We start from the raw sequence: 18,880 nt of genomic DNA on the forward strand, positions 1-18,880 counted from the left end.
TTTTGACATCAGAAATATGGGGTCACAAAATGCTAATATGCTCACACCAGGTAAGTTTTAGTCTGAGTTTAACACAGGACAGAAGTCACCACTGTACTTTTTTTTTTTTTTTAGCACATGGCCTGACGTGTATATAGGTGCTCAATAATTACTTGTAGAATGAATAACATTTGGTGTTTTCATCTCCTTTTTCATAAAATATAAGGCAATGTATTGCATATTTTTATTCTCTCATCTACAATCAGTTTCCCATATTATTACATAGTCTGTGTAAATACGCTTTGAAATAGCTGCATAATGCTTCCTTGACTGAATTTATCATAGTAACCACTCCTTTGTTGTTGATTATTAGTTGAATTGGTTTTAGTGAATGGTCATCATGGTGCTAATTGTATATAACCAGTAATGAGAAACTCTTCTTCTATAGATAGTAATGATCTCTTTTGAATAGCCATATTATTGTTAGAGAGTCTTTTCTCCTCCAAAGGGCAGACATTTGACCCTGTGATTTCCCCCAGGAGTTCTAGCAAAATTGCATTCCTTTCCTTGGAAGGTTAGATGGCCTCTGTGCCCTGGAAGCTGCAGTTCTCTGTGGTGCCTCTGGGACAGTAGCATCCCTTAGAGCTGCTCTGGAGAAGGGCAAGAGATAAGAGGTTCCAGATAAGACAGGAATGAAACCAGCCAGGACAGGTAGGTGAGTACAAAATCCTTTGAAACTGGTTATTTCTTTGGGTTCTCTTAGAAGCAGGTAGCACAGAGGTTATACTATTTTACAGATCCAGAAACGGAGTGACTTGCCCAAGATCACAGAGGCCACTAGTGTCAGAATCTCCTATTCCCCATAAGAATCATCTATGGGCTTCTTAGTCACTCCCCTGCATTCACTGATGCTGGCTCCTGGCCCACTGTCTTCTCTCCTCCAGGCCCTTGTGATCACTTGCAGCTGCTCTCATTGGAAAGCAGCGCTTTGCAGGTTCTGGCCACTGTCTCCTATACTTCGATCCCTGCCACTACAGTTGCTACTGGATCTCATTAGAGACTTCTGTTCCTTTTTTCAATCTGTCAATTGTTTCCGGGCTTCACTTTCATTCCCTATCTGTATGGTCAGTGCCTTCCACATCCTCAAGCCTTCTTTTGCTGTATTTTGCTGATCATCCTCCCTGACACCCTTCCCATCACCACCCATTAATCTAGTTTGCTTCCCTAATTAGGTTCCTGCTTCCAACTATATCTGAATCCTCAGTTACCCACTGGTGAGGTTTTTCTCCAGTTCCCCTCATTAGCCCTCCCAAACTTCACCTTTCTCTTCCTGTCTCCTACTCCCGACTCTTATTCCTCTCCTCCCCCACCATGAACTGACCTTGTCTCCTATTTCACAGGAGAACTTCCACAAAATCCTACTCCCTGCAGCTCAGGGAAGGCCCCATCCTTTCTTTCTTCCTTCTTCTTCGTCTTAGGAAGTGGTGTTTCTCCATCCAGAGTAAATCCCTTCACCTCTGCCTTGACCTCATCCCCTCCATCTTTGAGATCTGGTTCCACCAGGCATCTCTCTTTCTCTCGTGCATCCTTCAAGGTCTTTACTGGCCCCTCCCTTTTCCCTTCCTAAAAAATGCTTCCTTGACTTCACATCCCCCTGTGGGTATTGTTTGACTTCTTCCCTGCTCTTTCCATCTAAGCTTCTTAAAGAAACTCCTTCACACTCACTGCTATTTGCTTCCTGCCTCCACTGCACCACTGAAACTGCACTCTCTGAGGTCACCAAAGACCTAATTACAAAATCCAATGGACACTTTTCAGTCTTTATCTTATTGGAGCCCCCACCTGCATCTAACATCACTGCTCACTCTATCCTTCTTGAAATCCTTTCCTTCTTTGGCTTCCTTGAAGCCACTCTCTCCTTCTGAAGCCAGAGCTAGCAGCTTGAATGTGGGTATGGTGGAGGCAGATGGCTGGATCCAACCTCTCTCCTGCGTGGTCCTCTCTCTTTCCCCCAGTAGGTGCTGACTCTAAGGTCCTAAGGTGTCTGTCCCTGGGCGGGCTCTATCTATCTCATACAGAGCCAGTCAGATTCCAGTGGCTTCCCCTTTATTGCTGAACTGGGCCAGGCTCACAGAGGCCTGTGCCAGGTGTTGACAGTGTCTGTCCCTGGAGGAGGGAAGAGCAGAGGTGAACGGGTCAGGGACGCAGGTTAGACATAGGACCAGGCTGGAGGCTGCGTGGGCTAGGGAGCCCAGGGGGACTAGGGTGGGGGCTGGGAGGGCAAGAGGGCCCCTCCTTCTGGAGGATCTCGAAGTCAGAGTTGTTGACGATGGCTTCTTGGACAGTAGGCATCTCTGCAAAAGGCATATAGTCTGCTCCTGGGGAGTGGAAACCAGTGCAGGTATGGGATTCAGGGAGGGAGTGGGTGAAGCAGTCCTGGATGGGATGGCTGAGGGGAGGAGTGCCTTCCTGCCTGGCCTTCTGATTACAGACCCTGGAATGGGCCCCTGTCCAAGGTTGCCCCCTCACCGTGAGGCCTCCCTCCTCGCCGGGTCTCCTCAGTTTCAAAGAAAGTCTCATGTTCCTCCCAGCGCCGGTCACAGGCAGCACAGAGAAAATTAGACTCAAAGCATCTGCAGGAACAGCCTAGGGCAAGGGAGCAGCTAAGAAAAGTACAGGGACTTGGGGCTTCCCCCAGGGCTGACTGCATTCTCATCTCTTCCTCACCAACCATAAGCCCAAGTCTCTCCTTCCAGCTCCCCATCCTCATCCCCAAACTGTTTGCACCTATCCCTACCCCTACACTCCCCTTGCCCTAGAAGGTACCTTTGACCCTGCAGGAATGTGACCCAGCAGCTTTGTGGTCTTCATGGCTGTGTTTGCAGCGACATTGGGCCCTCCAAGCCCTGGGGTCAAAGGTGGTCCGTCTCTTGAGCCAGAACTCACCCACCTCCTCTGGGCGTGATGGGATAAAGCAGAACATGAGGCAGCGGCACTGGCCCACGTTGCAGGGCACAGATATGTCTGTGGAGAAGGGGGCAGTGGTAGGATTAGACCAGGACCCGCTAGGGCTTGGCCTGTCTTCCCCCAAACAAACATACACACACATTTGCTCTCAGACCTCCCAACACACAACAAAGGGCGGTTCTCGCTCCACACGGACAAGGGATGGTCGCTTCTCCCCTACCTGAGATAATATGATGCTCTCTCAACAAGTGTCCACAAAAGCACTTGGACTCATCCCCAATCTGGAAACAGTCCCATAGATAATGGGGGCAGCGCCAGCCAATGTAGAGACCTGGGTGTGGAGGACTGAGTAAGAAGGAAAAATTACCCAAGCTCCCCCCGTGTGTTATCTATCTCAACCACCAGTCTTCATCCCTACCCCATTAGACTTTTTTCCTCAAGGTTTTCTCAATGCCCAACAAGTGTCTTCAGATCCCTTCTCACCCTGGAATCCACTCCATCTGTGTCTGCCTGTCAGAAGTGACTGAAGACAGTCCAGTTCTGAGCAAGAAGATTATCAGTGAAGTTTTATTTGACGATGAACATGTATCTCGCTGAATTCTCTGTGACTGTGGGAATTCTCAATCTCTCCTCCCAACATTAGAGTCAAACTTAGCTTTGTTTCCTTGAAGTGTTTAAGGTGAGGGAAAGGGAAGAGGACTGGTCAGGTGCAGAGTAGATGGTGGGGACTGGCTCCTCAGGAGCATGGTATGCAAGGGCCTTGAAGTGGGGGAGGTGGTTGGGCAGCCCTGATGCCAGGAGGCAGGAGGAGGGCTTCTCTCACTTCTCCAGGTTGTCACCTTCATACTTTGCTTCTGTGTTCCTGGTGTTACTGAACTAATGCCTTCTATGAACTTGAGAAGGGCTGCCTATGGCTCTCCAAGGGTAGGAGCAAGGGGGAGGCCAGAAGTCATGATTGGCGGAGAGCAAAAATTATATAAGCATGTGAGACTAAGAAAGGAGGCATGGAAAGGCAGGTGAGCCTAAGATGCATCCCTGAGAGCAGGCACCAGCAAGAGACCACAACCCCCGAAAGCATGGTTTCAGCAGTGAGGTCTGAAACTGTTTGGCTTGACGGTCAGTCTCACCACAAGGCAAGGGTGGTGCGGTGTAAATGTGGGAGGCACTTCCCACTCAGATTTCCTTATCCTCCACAAGAGCTGAGGGTACTTCTAGCCAAGAATCTTGTCTGCATCCCCAAGGAGTGGGACCTTTAGCTGTGGGACTCTTATTCCCATTTAAAGGCAATGAAGGCACCTCCACAAAAAGTTGTCCTTGACTTCCCCTGTCTGTCTGGGGGCCCCTCCTCTTGCCTTCCATGGCTCCTTGTGCTACTCCTATGCCAGTTCAGTGCATTACAATGGACTGTTCACTTGTATTCCCATTAGCCTGTGAGTTTCTCCAAGGAAGGCCTGTCTTTTCATCTATGTCTTTAGTCCTAACATAGGGTCTGGCACAAAATAGGTGCTTAGAGAACATGAATTGCTTGGCTAAATAAATGAGCAGATTCCTTCAGGAGGAAGAGACACCCAGTACTCCTGACAAAGCCTGAAGTTCCATAAGGAGAATGAGAAAGAGTTAGTGTCCTGCGGTCTTTGACTCTGGCCAGGGCCACAGTATACAATTCTGTGCCTAATTGTCAGACTAGGTTTTCTTGTCTTACCCATGGTCTCTGGGGATCTGAAGCCTGACCAGATGTGGCTTTTGCCTTTGATGCTTCTGTCTTGACACTGACAGCCCATAGTGTCAATGCCCCTTTACATCAGGGAAGCTTGGTTGAAAGGGCAGAGTGTGGACAAAGTCACAATGGAGGTGCGAGGGGGCCAGGATTCCACTAGAGGAATTCTGAACTCTGTCTGGAATAGCAGGAAGCAGTGGATGAACAGATGAGGTGCAGAGGTGAACAAGGGTTAGTGCCCATTGATCAAGGCCTGGCCTGAGGGCCTGGGAGAGTCAAGTTCAAGCACCAATGTGGGAGTCATTGCCCAGTTTCAGATGAACAAGACTAGAGTTTGAATCAGAATGGCAACTACACCTCAGACTCTGTTACAGGTGTCTGTGCCCTTAAAGTGGGACAACTGACCACTTGGCTGTGTATTCCGGCAGAAAGCCTTCTACTCTGCCGTGATTCCAAACCTTCTTCCTGTTATAATTAGACAAAGATTGGCAGGGGGAGGAGACATTATCTGGGACACTATTTTGACTCTGCACAACACAGTCAATCCCACAGTCACAGTCTCATTTGCATGATAATATCTCTTTATGCTTAGAACATCACACAACATACAGCTGTCTTTATGTGAAAGATGTCTTCAGCCTAGACCTCTCTCCTAAGCTTTAGACCCAAATAGCCAGCTTTCTACTATTCTACCAGCCTTTTCCACAAGCTCTGCAAATGTGTTATAACCAATGATTCCTTCCAGACTTGGCCCTCATCCTTTGTCCTCCGTTCACCCAACACATATTAAACACCTACACTGTTTTAGGCATTCAGTTAATAGCACCATCATCCAATCAGTAACTAAAGCCAAAAACCTCGGTGACATTCCAGGCATGTCCCTCTGTCTTATCCTACACATCCAATGATTCAATGATCAATTTTACCTTCTTAGCATTTCTTGAATCAGTCTACTTCTCTTTACCTCTGCCCATCCACTTCTCACCTGGTTTATTACCAGTGCCCCACACTGTAGTCTTCCTGTCCCCAGTCTTGTCTCTCTCCAGGCTATCCTACTGCCAGAAGATCTTTCAAAAATACAAATTTGTTCATGTTATTATCCTATTTAAATTTTTTATTTTTTTAGTGAATCTCAGTTGCCCTCAGGATATAATCCCAACTTTTGAGTTTGGCACAGAAATGCCTGTGCAGTTCTGCCTTTCTGGTGCCTAGCTAGGCTCCTCTGGCCATTGCTCTCCGCAGCGGTGTACTGCATTGCTCACAGTTTCCTACTGGTGCCTTGCCCTGTTGTGTCACCTTACACCACTTTGTACCTGGCCACCTCTTCTTACTCATCTCACAGATTTTGGCCGAGAAATCATCCCTCCCCCAAGTCCCCAAGACTAGGTGCCCCTTTTCTCTGCTCATGCAGGACTCTGGGCTGACCTCAATCATAGCAATTATGAAAATGAGTTATAATTATTCATTTACTTATCGGTATCTCTTATTAGAGTACAAATTGTTTCAGGGATTTTTGTCTTTGAAATCCCACCAGCATCACCACTTCCACAGCTAGCCCAATGCCTGGCATGTAGTTGGAGCTCAATAAATACTGAATGAATAAAAGAAAAGCTTACACTTGATATTTCTCTATACATCACATATACTGTGATGGAGTCCCTTGGTGTCTCTAGGGACTCAAGTTCCCCAATATTCGAAGGCAGCCCCAAATATCTTTGTTTAGGATTGAATGACACTTAAATTTCTGTATAAAACTGCCAGTTTAAACAGGAAAATGAAGAAGTTCAGTCTGAAGAGGAAATGCAGTGGCTTTGAAGAGTAGGGAGTAGATCGGAGGTTCTGAGAAGGAGGAGACTGAACAGACCCTGCATTTGCAAGAAGAATAAGTAAGCATGACAGAGGATGTTCAATAAGCAAAGCCATTTCAATGCCTGAACGAGGCTGAGAAACAAATGAGATCACTCTGACTTTCTTGGCCCGGTATGGGAATAAGGCAAGTAAATTACATGAAGGAGAGATAAGGACATAGAATTACCCAGTTATCTTTATATCTTAGGCTCATCTAGGTTTGACATAAGGGAAAAGGAAGTATGAGAGATGAAAACAAATACAGTGATATCTATTGTGTTCAGTCTAGAAGCCCCAGAATCCTTATAACAGGTCAGGGTGGCCCTCTTACTGAAGGGAATTCCTATAGATACAAAGTTCAGTGACACAGGTGCATGTGCTCACACACAGGATGGCATGTGTTCACACGATTTTTCTGCATACCCTTTACACAGATGCAGGTAAGCCCAGCATGCCATTAACAGGACAGGTATTCATTCTGGGCTGAGACTTGGAATCAATAGGGTGAGAAGACATGGCTCTCCTCTTTGGTGAGGAAACTCAAAGCTTTGGGTTCCCAGGTGATCATGGGTCTAGCATGCAAGGGTGACAGCCTTTTAATGGAGTTCCACCAAGGGGACTAAGGCCTTTTGCCATGTCAGAGCAACAAGCCTCCGGGAAACTGTCCAGGGTCCTCGGCCAACTCAGCCTTAGGGTCTGCTCAGTGCAGGCTATCTGAGTCCTAGATCTGGGGCTGGCCTGTTGTGGTCCTTCTGTTTTTAACTGAACTAGCCACCTGTTCTTGCCTGGGCTTTTTATGAATATCCCTACTTTTTGTCTGCATCTCCCCTCATCTACCCTGGCCTAACTGCCTGCTCCACCAACCACCCCACCTACTCCCAGACCTAGTCTAGGCAGGTAGCATTGCCATTCCCACAAGGAGTAGCTGTCCATTGAACAAGCAGGTTCCTAGATCCTGTTGGATTGGAGGATGGCCATGGGCCTGTCACGGGCCTCTGAAAGGCTGCCTGGGCTCACCTGTCTGGATGGCATTCAGGGCTGCATCCTTCTCCCATTGGAAAAGATAATCCACCCGAGCACCAGACTTCTCTCTGTGCAGTGCCTTAGCCACTTTCGCCAGGTTTGCCTGCTTAGCAGGGATCATTGGGCGGACTGTGTAACCTAGGGAGGGAGGGGCTGAGTAACTAAGGGGAGGTGAGGAGGCTCGAAAATTGAGAGAAGGGGCCCAGTCAAAGAGTAACCCAATCCCCTCCTGCTGGGGCAGGTCAAAGACAGTGCTGAGAAAGGGGGAAGGGCTGGAGCAATTACGGCTGATTCCCTTCTTCCCCTTCTTCTTGCCCGGCTTCTGTTCAGGCTGAGCTGTGTGAGTGGTGCTGTCTGTGGCATCCACCCCTTTCTCGCCCTCTTCTTCCTCTTCCCCCTCTTTTGCAGGTGTGTCCAGGTGGAGTGAGGCTGGAGGGCCTGAAAGGGAGTGCTTTTGAAGGCTCTCAGAGTCAGTGGTCTGGATGGAGTCCAAGGAAGACTCAAAGGGCTCTTCCTTCGGATCATCAGAGAAAGATGCAGGGACCTGGCTTAGTGATGAGGTATGAAAAGTAAGGTGTTTCTCTGCGATGTCAGAGATGTGAGTCCCCAACAGGATCTCAGGGTTAGGGGTCTCCAGAGAGACCTCAGAGGTAGAGTGTCCTAAAGGGGTTTCTGGGATGGAAGGCTTTAAAGGGGTTTCAGAGTTATCGGTCTTTAAAGGAGTCTCAGAGATGGAAGGCTCCAAAGGGGTTTCAGAGGTGTGGGTCTCTAACGGGACCTGGGAAATAGATGGCGTCATATGAGATTCAGAGTCAAAGGGCTCTAAAGGGGTTTCAGAGATGGGAGGCTCTTCAGGGATAGGGGGCTCCCGTGAGTCCTCAGCGGAGGAGTCCTTTGAAGAAAGGTGCTCTTCTGCATCCATGGTGGTATGAGGCTCTTCTGTGACCTTGTCTGCTTCCATCTAGTGGTAGAACAGGGTACATGTTTCATTAGGTTGGGATTGGAGGGTCTGCAAAGTCAGGATTCACAGGGGGCTCTGGAATTAGGATAAGGTTTTCAGTGTACCCGAGATACAAGGGGGAAGCCAGGTGAGCTCTGGGTCAGGGTACAGTGCCAGGAGGTTAACTTATGTGCCTAGACTCCATATGGCATACTAGAAGGCTGAAGCAGTCTGAATCCCATCAGTAGATGGTAGCAGAGGAGGGGGCCTGAACATAGTATCTTGGCTAGTCCAAGGACAGGGTTCTGGGCATACCTGAGGGCAATGCAGATCAGGCTAGGGACTTCTAAAGGCTGGGAATACCAAGCCAAAGTTGGGGTTTGCTCGCAAGAGTGCAGGAGGATACATTAGGCAGGGCCCAATATGATTTTTTTCCCCCAGTTGGTCTTTCATGGAACCTAGACATCTTTTTTTTTAAATTATTCACAGTCTAGTTTTGCCCAGGGACACCCCCTCACCCACCAACCCTAGGTAAGATCATTCATGTTCAGGTTTTCAGCTATATCCAAGTGTATGATGATGACTCCTAAATCCATATTTCCAGCTTAGACCTCTTTAAACCCCTGTACTTAGTCATAACCAATTGCCTGCTGGACATTGCTAAATGGATGTCCCATAGGGCATCAAAACTGAACTCTGAGATTTATCCTTTCCCCTCAGCCCTCATCTTCAAATAGGCACCAATAACTATATTTCCTATCTTCTAAATATCCCCCAAATCCATTCTCTCCTCTCCTTTCCCGCCAATTTTGTTCAAGTTCTTGTCATTTTCTACCTGGATTATGTAATAACTTTGCCCCTCTGTTGCCTTCCCCAGCATATTAATCCACTCACCTATTCTTTCATTGATTTATGTAACTTCTTCTTTTACAAAGAACTTAATCTTATCACTTTTATTCAGGCACTGGACTCAGTAGAGAGAATCTGGGAAGGAGACAGGTTAACCAAAATGACAATACAAATGAGCTGGTGTTATGCTGAGGTAAGCCCAGGATTCTGTGGGGAGTGGACTGTGCCTAATTTATCTTGGGAGGATGTCCAAGAGGGGTCAGCCGTCCTTAACGACCCAAGCAAGACCTTTCTAAAATGCAAACCCGACAATGGCATTCCCTTGCTTAAAAACACTCAGTGACTCTGGCTAGGAATTGGGTCCAAATTTCTTGGCCCTGACACTCAAGGCCTGTCATCTTTTGCAACATTGCCTAAGGAGTCCAGCCTTACTTAACTTCTGCTGCTCTCTAATATGGCCCATGCTCCAGAGATATTACATTAATAATTTCTTAAACTCATCGGGGCCTTTCCATAGGAGAAGGGGACAGCAAGTGGGGGAAAGGTAGGATGATGGGGTGGAAAATGGCCAGACCTTCAGCAAGAGGAAAAGGGGGCCTGAGGGTGAAGAACCGGAGGATGGGAGGAGAGGACTGAGTGGAGAAACGTGGGGGACATGGGGAATGGGGAAGATAAGGATGAAAAGTGGAGAGGGGTAGGGGGTTGGACTGAGGTAGGTAGGAAGGGACAGAAGGAATTAGGACAGAATGGGAGGATTTGGAGGAGGAGGCATTTGAGAGACTACATACCTCTGGGCTTTGTCTTGGGTGTTACAAGTCCTTACGTAGGGTCTTGTCTGAAGTCGGGAAGGGGCAGTGTTGGTCCCGAGGGTGAGAAGGCTCTTAACCGTGGATGAGCCCTGGCTGCAGGCGCTGTTGGTGAGAGGCCTTGCTTGCAAGTCTACGACTTAGGGAGGGGACTTGGACACCTGCAGAAATTCACAAAGGAACTCTGGCCAGATCTGAGGAAAGGTGTGAGGGGGAGGGATGATGAGGAGCTTGACTAAAGCCTCTGGAACCCGGGCCAGGAGTGGAGGGATCCGTCACCAGGGCAACCTGAACGCCCAGCAGTCTCCTTGGCAACAGCAGTCTGGTCACCGCCCCGGTGAGTAAGGTCTCCTGAGGGGGCTGCAATGGACCCGGAGGGGACAAACCTAGAGAGTTCACTTCTTTTAAGGGGGTTTTGTGGGATTTTTGTGAGACTCTGTGAGAGTCTCTGGGTAGGGTCTGCAGATCTCTGTGGGGACGTTGTGGGTGTCTGGGTTTGTGAGGTTCTCTGTAGGGCTCCTATGAGTTGTCTGTTGTGTGGTCAGTGGGGGCTATGAGGATCTGATGGGGGCATCTGGGCTTCGCAGTTGGGGTGAGAGACACAAGGGCTCTGGTAGCTGGGGCTGGGGCAGTCTGTCCTCGAGCCCCCAGGGCCAAGTTAGAGACCAATAGACTAGGGCCGGGGGCGGGCTTTACTAACAAGGACCAATAGAATTAATCGAGGGGCGGAGCACCATATGACGTCAGGCCGAGGCCGCCGCCGCCGCGGGGCCTGGGTATCGCCGGTCCAGCGCAGCCCGGAGTCGCCCAGGCCTGAACTCCTACCCAGGTCCCCGGCCCGGCCCCAGCCGACCCGACCCCGGCCCCGGGCCCGCGAGAACACCGGAGACACCCCCCGGGGGGTGGGAGCGGAGCCGCGGGTCAGCTCTGCGAGCGCCCCGCGCTGGCCTGTCCGGCCCCGCCCCCGCCCCGGGCCATGGCCCAGCCCTTGTCCCGGCCCCTTGTCCTATCCTCATCCAGGCCTTGGCCCCCGACCCCGCCCTTGCCCCGCTTTCCACATCAGGTCCAGCTCCGGCCTGGGTCCCAGCGAATGCCCAGATTCGGGTCCCAACTCAGGTTCCCCTTCCAGTCCCAATCCCAGTCCCTGGCCTGGCACCCATCCCAGCCCCTGCCCCTGTTTCACCTCTTTTCCCAAATCCCAGCCCAGCCCCTGTCCCAACCCCATTCACAATATTTGCTTAAGCCTGGGGCCCAACCCTTGCCTTTGCTCCAGTCCCCACCACAGCCCCTCCTTCCATCACATCCCCTGCCCTTGTACAAGCCCCAGTGTCCAGCCCAGCCCAACTCTGTATCCCAGCCTTTGCCCTCATCTCTGTGTTTACCCAAGTCTCTCCCACTGCCCACCCCTCTCTCTCATACCCTGCCCCTCTCCCAGCCTCGACTCAGGTCTGGGCTCCAGCTGCCACCAGCCTTATTGCTGCTGTTGCTGTTGTCTGTCCTTGGCCCAGGGGCTGGTGAGTGCAGAAACAGGAAAGACTGAGGCAGGGATGGGGTTCTGGCAGGGACGGGTGGACTGGAGGGATTCAGCAGAGGTGGGACCTGGGCAACTAGATCATTGGCGAAGAAGAGAGGAGTAGGGAGGAGAGAAGTCTTACATAACTGAGAGGAATTGGGAGGGTCAGAAGAGCGGTAACTGTGGATTTGAGGCTCAGCAGGTGGCTGATAGTCCCAAAGACAGAGACTCCAAGGTTTTCTTTCTTGGCGTCCATCCTGTCTCCACTTTGACCCTTGCTTTTCCAAGAAAGTCTTGAGGGCTTTGCTCCTGCTCATGAAGTTTGATGGGGGAGACATAGTCCCCCAGCAGAGAGCCTCTAGTCCATGTGGGAAGATCTGGACTAACCCTTTGAGGTACTGGGCATGCATTAAAACAGGTTGAGAAAGCTCTTTTGAAGATAAATGTGTAGCAAACAGATGGACGTGGATTAGTTGCCATTATAATGAGTTTAACTCTTGTCACAAGTCTCCTTTCAAATAAGCTTGATTTGCCTAGGAATAATTCCTGACGCTTTTAGAGCAGGGTTGAAACTTGGAGACCATTTTACAGATGGAGAAACTGAGGCTCAGCAAGGGATCAGTTTGCCCAAGGTCATACAGCTGGTCAGTGGCAGGTCTGGTGCTAGAAAAAGTTTTCCTAATTCCTATTCCATACTAGTGGGTTTTTTCCCCCCCACTGCAATAGGAAAACAGATCTAAGTGCAGAAAGACTCAAAGCACAGCCTATCCTCTCCCCTGTCTGCCCACAAGGGGGCTTCATCCACAAACTCCTCATTTGCCAGTTGTCAGCCCAGGGCCACCATCCAGTGAGGAAGTGACTCTGATAGGAGAGGGGGATACCCAACTTCCTAATGGGTGGAATGTGGGAGGAGGAGGGGGTCCTGGCTGTAGGAGATGTGCCATAAAGATCAGTCTGTAATAGAGAGTCTTCATAGCCCCAACCCCCAGCCATCTCTGGTGGGTGACTCTCTAGATGGAATGAAGATGTACCCAAGAAGTCTTCAGCAGTAACAACTAGCAGAGAAACTGGGGGTGGGGGCTGCATTTCAGTGAGCTCTGGGGCCCTGGTTCAATGCCCAAGCTTGAGGAGATCGATGCACGCTAAAGCTTGCTGCCCCTGCAGAGATGTGCAAGCTCTATGTGGGTGCTCACTGTTATCTGGGCACTTATGTGTCTGTGTGTGTACCTGAGGGGTCTGTGGGAATGCTGGGCATGTGCAGTATGTGTATATGCTTGTGGGTTGGTGAGCGTAGGCACGTGTGTGTTGTGTGGGGTGCATGTGAGCCCATGTGTCCTTAGTGCCTGTGTTGTTGTGTGAGGGGAGCTACACGTTGTGGCCTATGCATGCTCCTTTTCAGCTCTTCTTGCTCCTCCTGTAGACAGATTACTAAAGCGTCACCTTCCAAGTGGATGATCCCTTCCTTGGTTGGAGGCAATACTGGATGCCTCCCACAACATACATAAATAACCCATCTGCCCCCATCCAGGTCAGTTTTTCAATTGGGGTGAGAGGGAGTCCATTCTGTTGAGCCCAATTAATAGCTTCCATCCCTGCCCCCGCAGCTTCTTTGTTCATGAGCCCATTGAGCTAACACTGGGCTGACTAGGAGAGCAGGGTGACTGACAGCCATGGAGTTGTAGGAAGTTGAGAGGTGTGGATTAAAACAGAACTGTCCAGGAGCAGGTTCAAGTGCTTCGGGAGGATTGTAATGAGGTTGGAAAAGAGCACTGACTAGGCCTCACAGCAGGCAGGGCTGCCCTGACTGCTGTTACTAGTTGCTGGCCTGCAGGGGTGCTCTGTGACCTGGTGGTGGTGATAGGTTTTGCCTGAGGAGAGGCTGGCAGTGTCACAGGACCATGATAGCACAGTCAGCCTCAGTAAATCCTCAGTCTTTTCCTTAGACTTGTCTGACTGCAGTTGCATAACCCAGGAATGCCTTGCCATTATAGGAAATGACCTTTTGTTCTATTGTGTGCTGTGACTAGCAGGACCAGCTTCAGCCTATGTGTATGTGTGTGTGTGAGAGAGACAGAGACAGAGACAGAGGTGGTGATGGAGAATCACCCTGGCCTCATCCGGAAGTACTGGCACATTCAGGACAGGTTCATCTGAGCTTGGTTAGGTGCTTCCTCTGGGACCCAGCTCTGGAGGCCCTAGTGAAACCCTGAACCAAAGCTTGGAGTGAATGGGGCTGTGTTCGCTTTCTCAAACATCTGCCCTCAGAACGTCTGTGTTCCTTCCAGCAAGCCCAGCTGCTTTTTATTCACTTTTCCCACCAGCCTATCCTGTGACCTCTGTAGCCCCTCGCTGCTTTGAGGTGGTGTAACTAGTTACCCAATTCTCCAGTCCATGCCTTGTTCTTTTCATCACAGGGCTCTTTGTGCACGTCTGTCCATTGTTTCCTAAAGGTCATTAGCTGCTTTCACCACCAGCTCTCTGAGCATCTGCGCTGGGGGCCTGGCCTCTTCCCAGCAGTAGCAGTGGCCCATCTGGTGACCTATCCCTGGTCCCAGCTTTGAGGAGGAGAAGCCCTTCCCTGACTCCAGCAGGGGGTGCACTAGCACTCTGCTTTCCTGTGACTGCAGTGTCCAGGTTATTCAGCCCTCAGCTTTCTGCCTCCCAGCCAGGGCTCCTAGGAAACCTACTTTCCCCATCAGTTGGTTCGTTTCCTGTCATCCCTCTTGGGTACATCACCACTGCCCTGTGAGCCTCTCCAGTTCCTGGGCAGTGCTCAGCTTGCAAGGTGGCAGGTCTTCCTTGCTGACATTGAGACAGATTGTGTGGTCTAAATTGGGCAGGCTAGTCCTTGGGTGTACCCATGGCCTTTGAAGATGAGCACAGGCCAATCTAGGGCCAGTGATCTCTACCTGCATAGGACAGCTCTGCAGGGTGACTCGAGGTTGCTGTAGTTCAGTGGGGCCAACCTTTTCCCATGTTCCCTCCTCAGCAGCCTCCCTTTCCAGATGTCCTTTCTCTGTTATTTCAAATACCTCAATTTTGGAGTTACATCTCTCATCTCCAGAGGGGTAGATGGTCAGAATAAGCAAGCCTGTGGGTATTTACTACTTGGCTGGAAACTTGGCTTCAGGGTCACCCCTACCTGATGCCCCTACTCTTGTTCTGAAGCGGCTTGAGTTTCCAACCTTCTCATATGTTCTGGGGACATCTTTCTGGGCTTTGCTGGGGCTGGTCTTAAGTCTCCAGAGCTGTCAGATTCCCTAGAGCTTTGCCTGCCATTTGGGGCTCTCTTCTATCCAGCTAAGCTGCTGTGTTCTTTTCACTGCCACAGCAGTCCTGGTCCCTATGTGTTTGCCTGGTAGCTGCTTTCACCAGACTTTCCTGGCCACTGGGCTATGCTCCTAACAACCATGATCAGGTATCTTGGCTTTTCAGCTACAGAGGACCACTTCCTCCCAATCTGCCAACCCTGGCCTGCTCTGAATATGAGTATTCCCAGGTGGTCCGAGATTCCAGTGGCTCACCGATTGACTGCCTCACGGGGCCTCCCTCCGGGAAGCGCCCCCGGCTGCTCCTTCTGAATCCCAGAGACCTTGCTGACTCTCCTTTCCCCTTCTCCTGGGGGCTCTTGTGGTGGTCTGCCAGCTCCTGTCCTTGCCTCTGCCACCCAAGCAGGCCCCTTGGAGCCTCACCACAGTCGCCCCTCCCTACCACTGCCCTGAGCCAGTATACAGGGAGCTCTTGTGAAGCTTCTGAGGGTTTTTACGTCTCCTGACCGCAGGGGAACAGAGAGGGGGAGAAAATAAACAAGGAAGTTTCACAGTTCCATGCTGACGCCCAAGCCCACAGGTGGAGTTCCCGCATGCTCAGTAGCCTAGGAGCCCATGCCAGCGCGCACACACGCACCACCCCTCCATCCACACCTTTGTTTTGTTAGGCATATTAAAAGAGAACAATGGCTCCTAAGTGAAGGCAGCAGCTGTGGGGACCCTAAAAAAAGGGTCCTGGTTTTGGATTTAGACAGATCAAGGTTTGAATCCTCAGTTTGGTCTAGGTTTGAGCCTCAGTTTCCTTATCTGTAAAAAGAGGTCATTTTCCCCGAGGTCATTGTCAGGATTAAAGCAGATGATGGGGGCGGCAGGAGACCTGGTTCCTGGCTCAGAGGAGAGCATTTGTTGAGTCGGTGCTGTGTGTGGGGAGGACTGGTGTGCCTGGGGCTTTCTGGCAAAGGCCTGTCCTACTTTGCTCCTCTCTCTTCTGCCTGCTCCCCAGGAGGCCTCTTCCTGACTGACTACTCCACCTGCTCACCCCGCAAGCTGAGTCCTTTCCGCTCCTTTGCCAGCACCGAGCTCTTCCACTTCCATGTTCCTGAAGACACATTCCTGGCCGTTTGGAACCTCATCATCTTCAAAGAGCAGGGGGGAACCTTTGGGGACCACTGCCCAGACCAAAGTGTGACTGTGTGAGTGTCTGAGTTAACCTCCTGACCCCCACTTCCAACCCCAGGCCACTTTCCAAACTAGAATGTGACTTTATGAGTATCTAAACTGACCTTCTGACCCTGACACTTGTCCAGACTGAAGTGTGACTGAGTGAGGGCCAAGACCTCTGTCTCCCGACGATTCCTGACTGCTGTATGACTGTATGAGTGCCTGAGCTGACCTCTTGCCTTTTATGTTCTGACTCCTGACCTGGACCCACTTCGTTGCATGCGTCAGTCTGGAGAATCCACTTGTTTTACTGGTGATGAGTGACAGTTCTCTTTTCTCTCCCCCATTTCCTGCCCCCCACCCCATTGCCTGCTTTCCTCTTCTCTTCATTCTGGTCCTCCAGGTATTTCCGGTCCGGGGCACCCCCTGTCATCAATCCCTTGCACACACACTTCCCAGGGGACACAGCTGTGCCTGGGGTTTTCTCACTGACTCTCAGCTGGACACTGCCCAACCGCACCTCCGGCATCTTTAACATCAGCAGCCCCTTACCTGGAGACTGGTTCTTGGCTGCCCACCTTCCCCAGGCCCACGGTCACATCTCTGTCAAGGTGGGTTGATGCTGTCCAGGACAAGAGGGGCCAGAGCTGCTTCTCCATCTCTGGGCTACCTGGCAGACCAGCCTTGTGTCAGTGTGGGCAACAGCATGAGGGTGGCTGGGGTGAGGCATAGCTAGGGGTCAGCAGGTCACCTGGTAGGCCAGAGGCCGTGACCTGCAGGAGGCAGTTTGGGAACCTTAGAGGACATAGTGGGTTCAGGTAAGCTGAAGGGAAAGTCCAGAGTCAAACAGAGGCCCCAGCCCTGGGAAGTGGTGTCCCTTCCTATTGGAAGGCGCAGGGTTAGTCAAGGTGATCAGAAGCCAGCCAGGGACCAGTCAGATGCTGCGGCACAAACCCAGGACTAGTCTTTCTCTACATCTTGGTGATAGCCCTGAAGACTCTTGTAGGTTGCAGCCCAGTCGTTAGTCCATCTGGGAGAATACATGAGAATACATTCCTCATCTATCCTAATTTCAGTTCCCTGTGCCTTATGGAAGATGATAAGGGAACTCTGGGGGCAGGGAAACCCTTTACTGTTAAAGGGAGATTTTGAGCAACTGGTGTCCAACCAGCTATTGCCTCTCTTTACCCCAAATATTGGCAGTGATTTCATAGAGCAGAGGTTGTTAAAGTCTGGAGTGTTACAGGGTTAAGGTCAGGCTACTTCTCCATTCTAGTTTGGAGGGAAGGAAATGCCGCAGAATTTTCCTGCCATTCCCATGTACTGGGCAGGCTAGACCACTCCGTTACAGTGAGAAGATCTAAAGGTTGCTTACTCTTGTCCTCTGGTGGGGAGGGAGGGTGTGATGAGGTGGCCATGTCAGAGTGGGATGGCCATGTATGTGGAGCCAGTGGTCAGGGCGAAGGACCCAGCATGAGCTGAGCCGGATTTAAAGAACAGGACTTGAAGAACTAGAAAATGGGTGGAGTTTGGCCATTGAGAATTGGGAGGGGCAGAAATTCCCAGTCAGGTGAAGTTTTGACCCGCATGTCTCTCTTCAGGGTGAGTTCCTTGAGGGCTCAGGCCCTGTGACTGTGTCAGACTCCCCTCTCCTCTTGCAATAGCCCAGCGTTCCAAGGTGTTATAATGCTTTTGAATGAGCTGAGATTTACACAGGGACAAGTGTACAGGCACTACTGTGGGCAGAGTTGGGAACTCAGGCTGAGGGAGCATCTCTAGGGCTTAGTGGTAGACCTGCTTTTCCTGGGAGTGATGTGCAGGAGAACTTCCTGTCCAGGCCTGGGAACTCTCTAGTGAGAACATGTTGGGAGCTCACCTGGAAATGGCTCTGGGTTCTAGGTTCTTGACTCTCATCAGAATCAAGTGTTCCTTTATTGGGAGGGATATCTTCTTAAGTCTGTGGCCAAATTCCAAAGACCTTGTTCCTGATCCCAACTCTGATCTTTGACTTTCTTTGCGAGAAGAGAAAATCCTTCTGAAGCCGTGCTTTAGTTATCCAAAAACCTTTCTGATTGAGTGGGACCAGCCTGGTGCCTAGGCCAGGGCTAGGATCATGGGAGCTGAAGCCTGGTTAGGAGAGGTCAGATCAGGCCCATTTGCACCTAGACATAGCAGTGGGGCCTGGGGAACTGGGTACTGCAAGCTGGAGTCCTAGCCAGCAGAGATCCCTGGGGCACAGTGAGATTAGAGAGAAGAGGGCATAATTCCCTTGCCATGAGTGAACCCCCTGAGAGACATAGCTCTCCATTCAGGCCTGTTCTGGAGGTTAGGGGGCAAGGATCTTCTTTGTGATTCCTCTAAGAATTTGATTACCATTTGGAATATTCTGTGGGTCTCTAAGTATTCTTAAGTTCTCTGGTTGATTCCCTAGACTCAAGCCTGTGAGTGGATTGTCCAGAGCGCTTCTCCAGGGCTCTGACTCTCAACTTGTCTCCTCCTTGTACCATGGTTCTGACTTCCCATGGGACTTGGCCAACAAAGAAAGTGGTGTGGGTTCAGGGATATCCTTGGGTAGGGACTGAAGAGTCCTGGCAATAAGAAGGCAGCACTGTTTCTAGGGGCCTTCTTAGCATTGGGGTGAGTTCAGACCTCCCACTAGACCTTAGTCTTTGAGCACCTGCTTTGTTCCAGGCCCTGGGTTGGATGCTAGGGACACAGATAAATAAGATGTATATTAGTGAGATATTTTAGGAGGACAAAGGAGAGGTGGATACCTCCGCTCGGTAGTGTGGTGGAGAAGTGGTTTTA

At 50.6% G+C, this 18,880-nt stretch overlaps 2 protein-coding genes across 12 annotated transcripts in view; one reads left to right on the top strand and one right to left on the bottom strand.

Moving 5' to 3' along the window:
• Positions 1-2,173: 2,173 nt before the first annotated feature.
• FAM221B (family with sequence similarity 221 member B) lies at positions 2,174-10,356 on the bottom strand. 3 transcript variants are annotated; one of them, XM_032477973.1, is made up of 7 exons: positions 10,112-10,356; positions 7,820-8,495; positions 7,529-7,672; positions 3,167-3,277; positions 2,806-3,003; positions 2,509-2,625; positions 2,174-2,357 (listed from the first exon to the last, which is right to left on the bottom strand). In XM_032477973.1, exons 2-7 carry the CDS (start codon positions 8,493-8,495, stop codon positions 2,176-2,178), a joined length of 1,428 nt encoding a protein of 475 aa, XP_032333864.1. In that variant the 5' UTR covers positions 10,112-10,356; the 3' UTR covers positions 2,174-2,175. The 3 variants fall into 3 exon arrangements, with proteins under 3 accessions (XP_032333864.1, XP_032333863.1, XP_032333862.1); XM_032477972.1 differs by adding an exon at positions 9,369-9,458 and having other exon boundaries at positions 7,529-8,495; XM_032477971.1 differs by having other exon boundaries at positions 7,529-8,495.
• Positions 10,357-10,704: 348 nt separating this feature from the next.
• TMEM8B (transmembrane protein 8B) overlaps positions 10,705-18,880 on the top strand; it is a 37,452-nt gene continuing 29,276 nt past the window's right edge. For 2 of the 9 annotated variants that reach the window (XM_032477961.1, XM_032477966.1), the window contains exons 1-3: positions 10,965-11,643; positions 15,915-16,104; positions 16,476-16,683. In XM_032477961.1, the coding sequence (XP_032333852.1) occupies positions 11,106-11,643; positions 15,915-16,104; positions 16,476-16,683 (936 nt within the window). In that variant the 5' untranslated portion in view covers positions 10,965-11,105. Of the gene's footprint in view, positions 11,644-15,914; positions 16,105-16,475; positions 16,684-18,880 lie in introns of all 9 variants that reach the window. The other 7 variants (XM_032477964.1, XM_032477963.1, XM_032477967.1 and 4 more) reach the window with 7 other exon arrangements.

This window comes from Camelus ferus, chromosome 4 (assembly GCF_009834535.1).
Source record: "Camelus ferus isolate YT-003-E chromosome 4, BCGSAC_Cfer_1.0, whole genome shotgun sequence".
NCBI classification, from domain to species: domain Eukaryota; kingdom Metazoa; phylum Chordata; class Mammalia; order Artiodactyla; family Camelidae; genus Camelus; species Camelus ferus.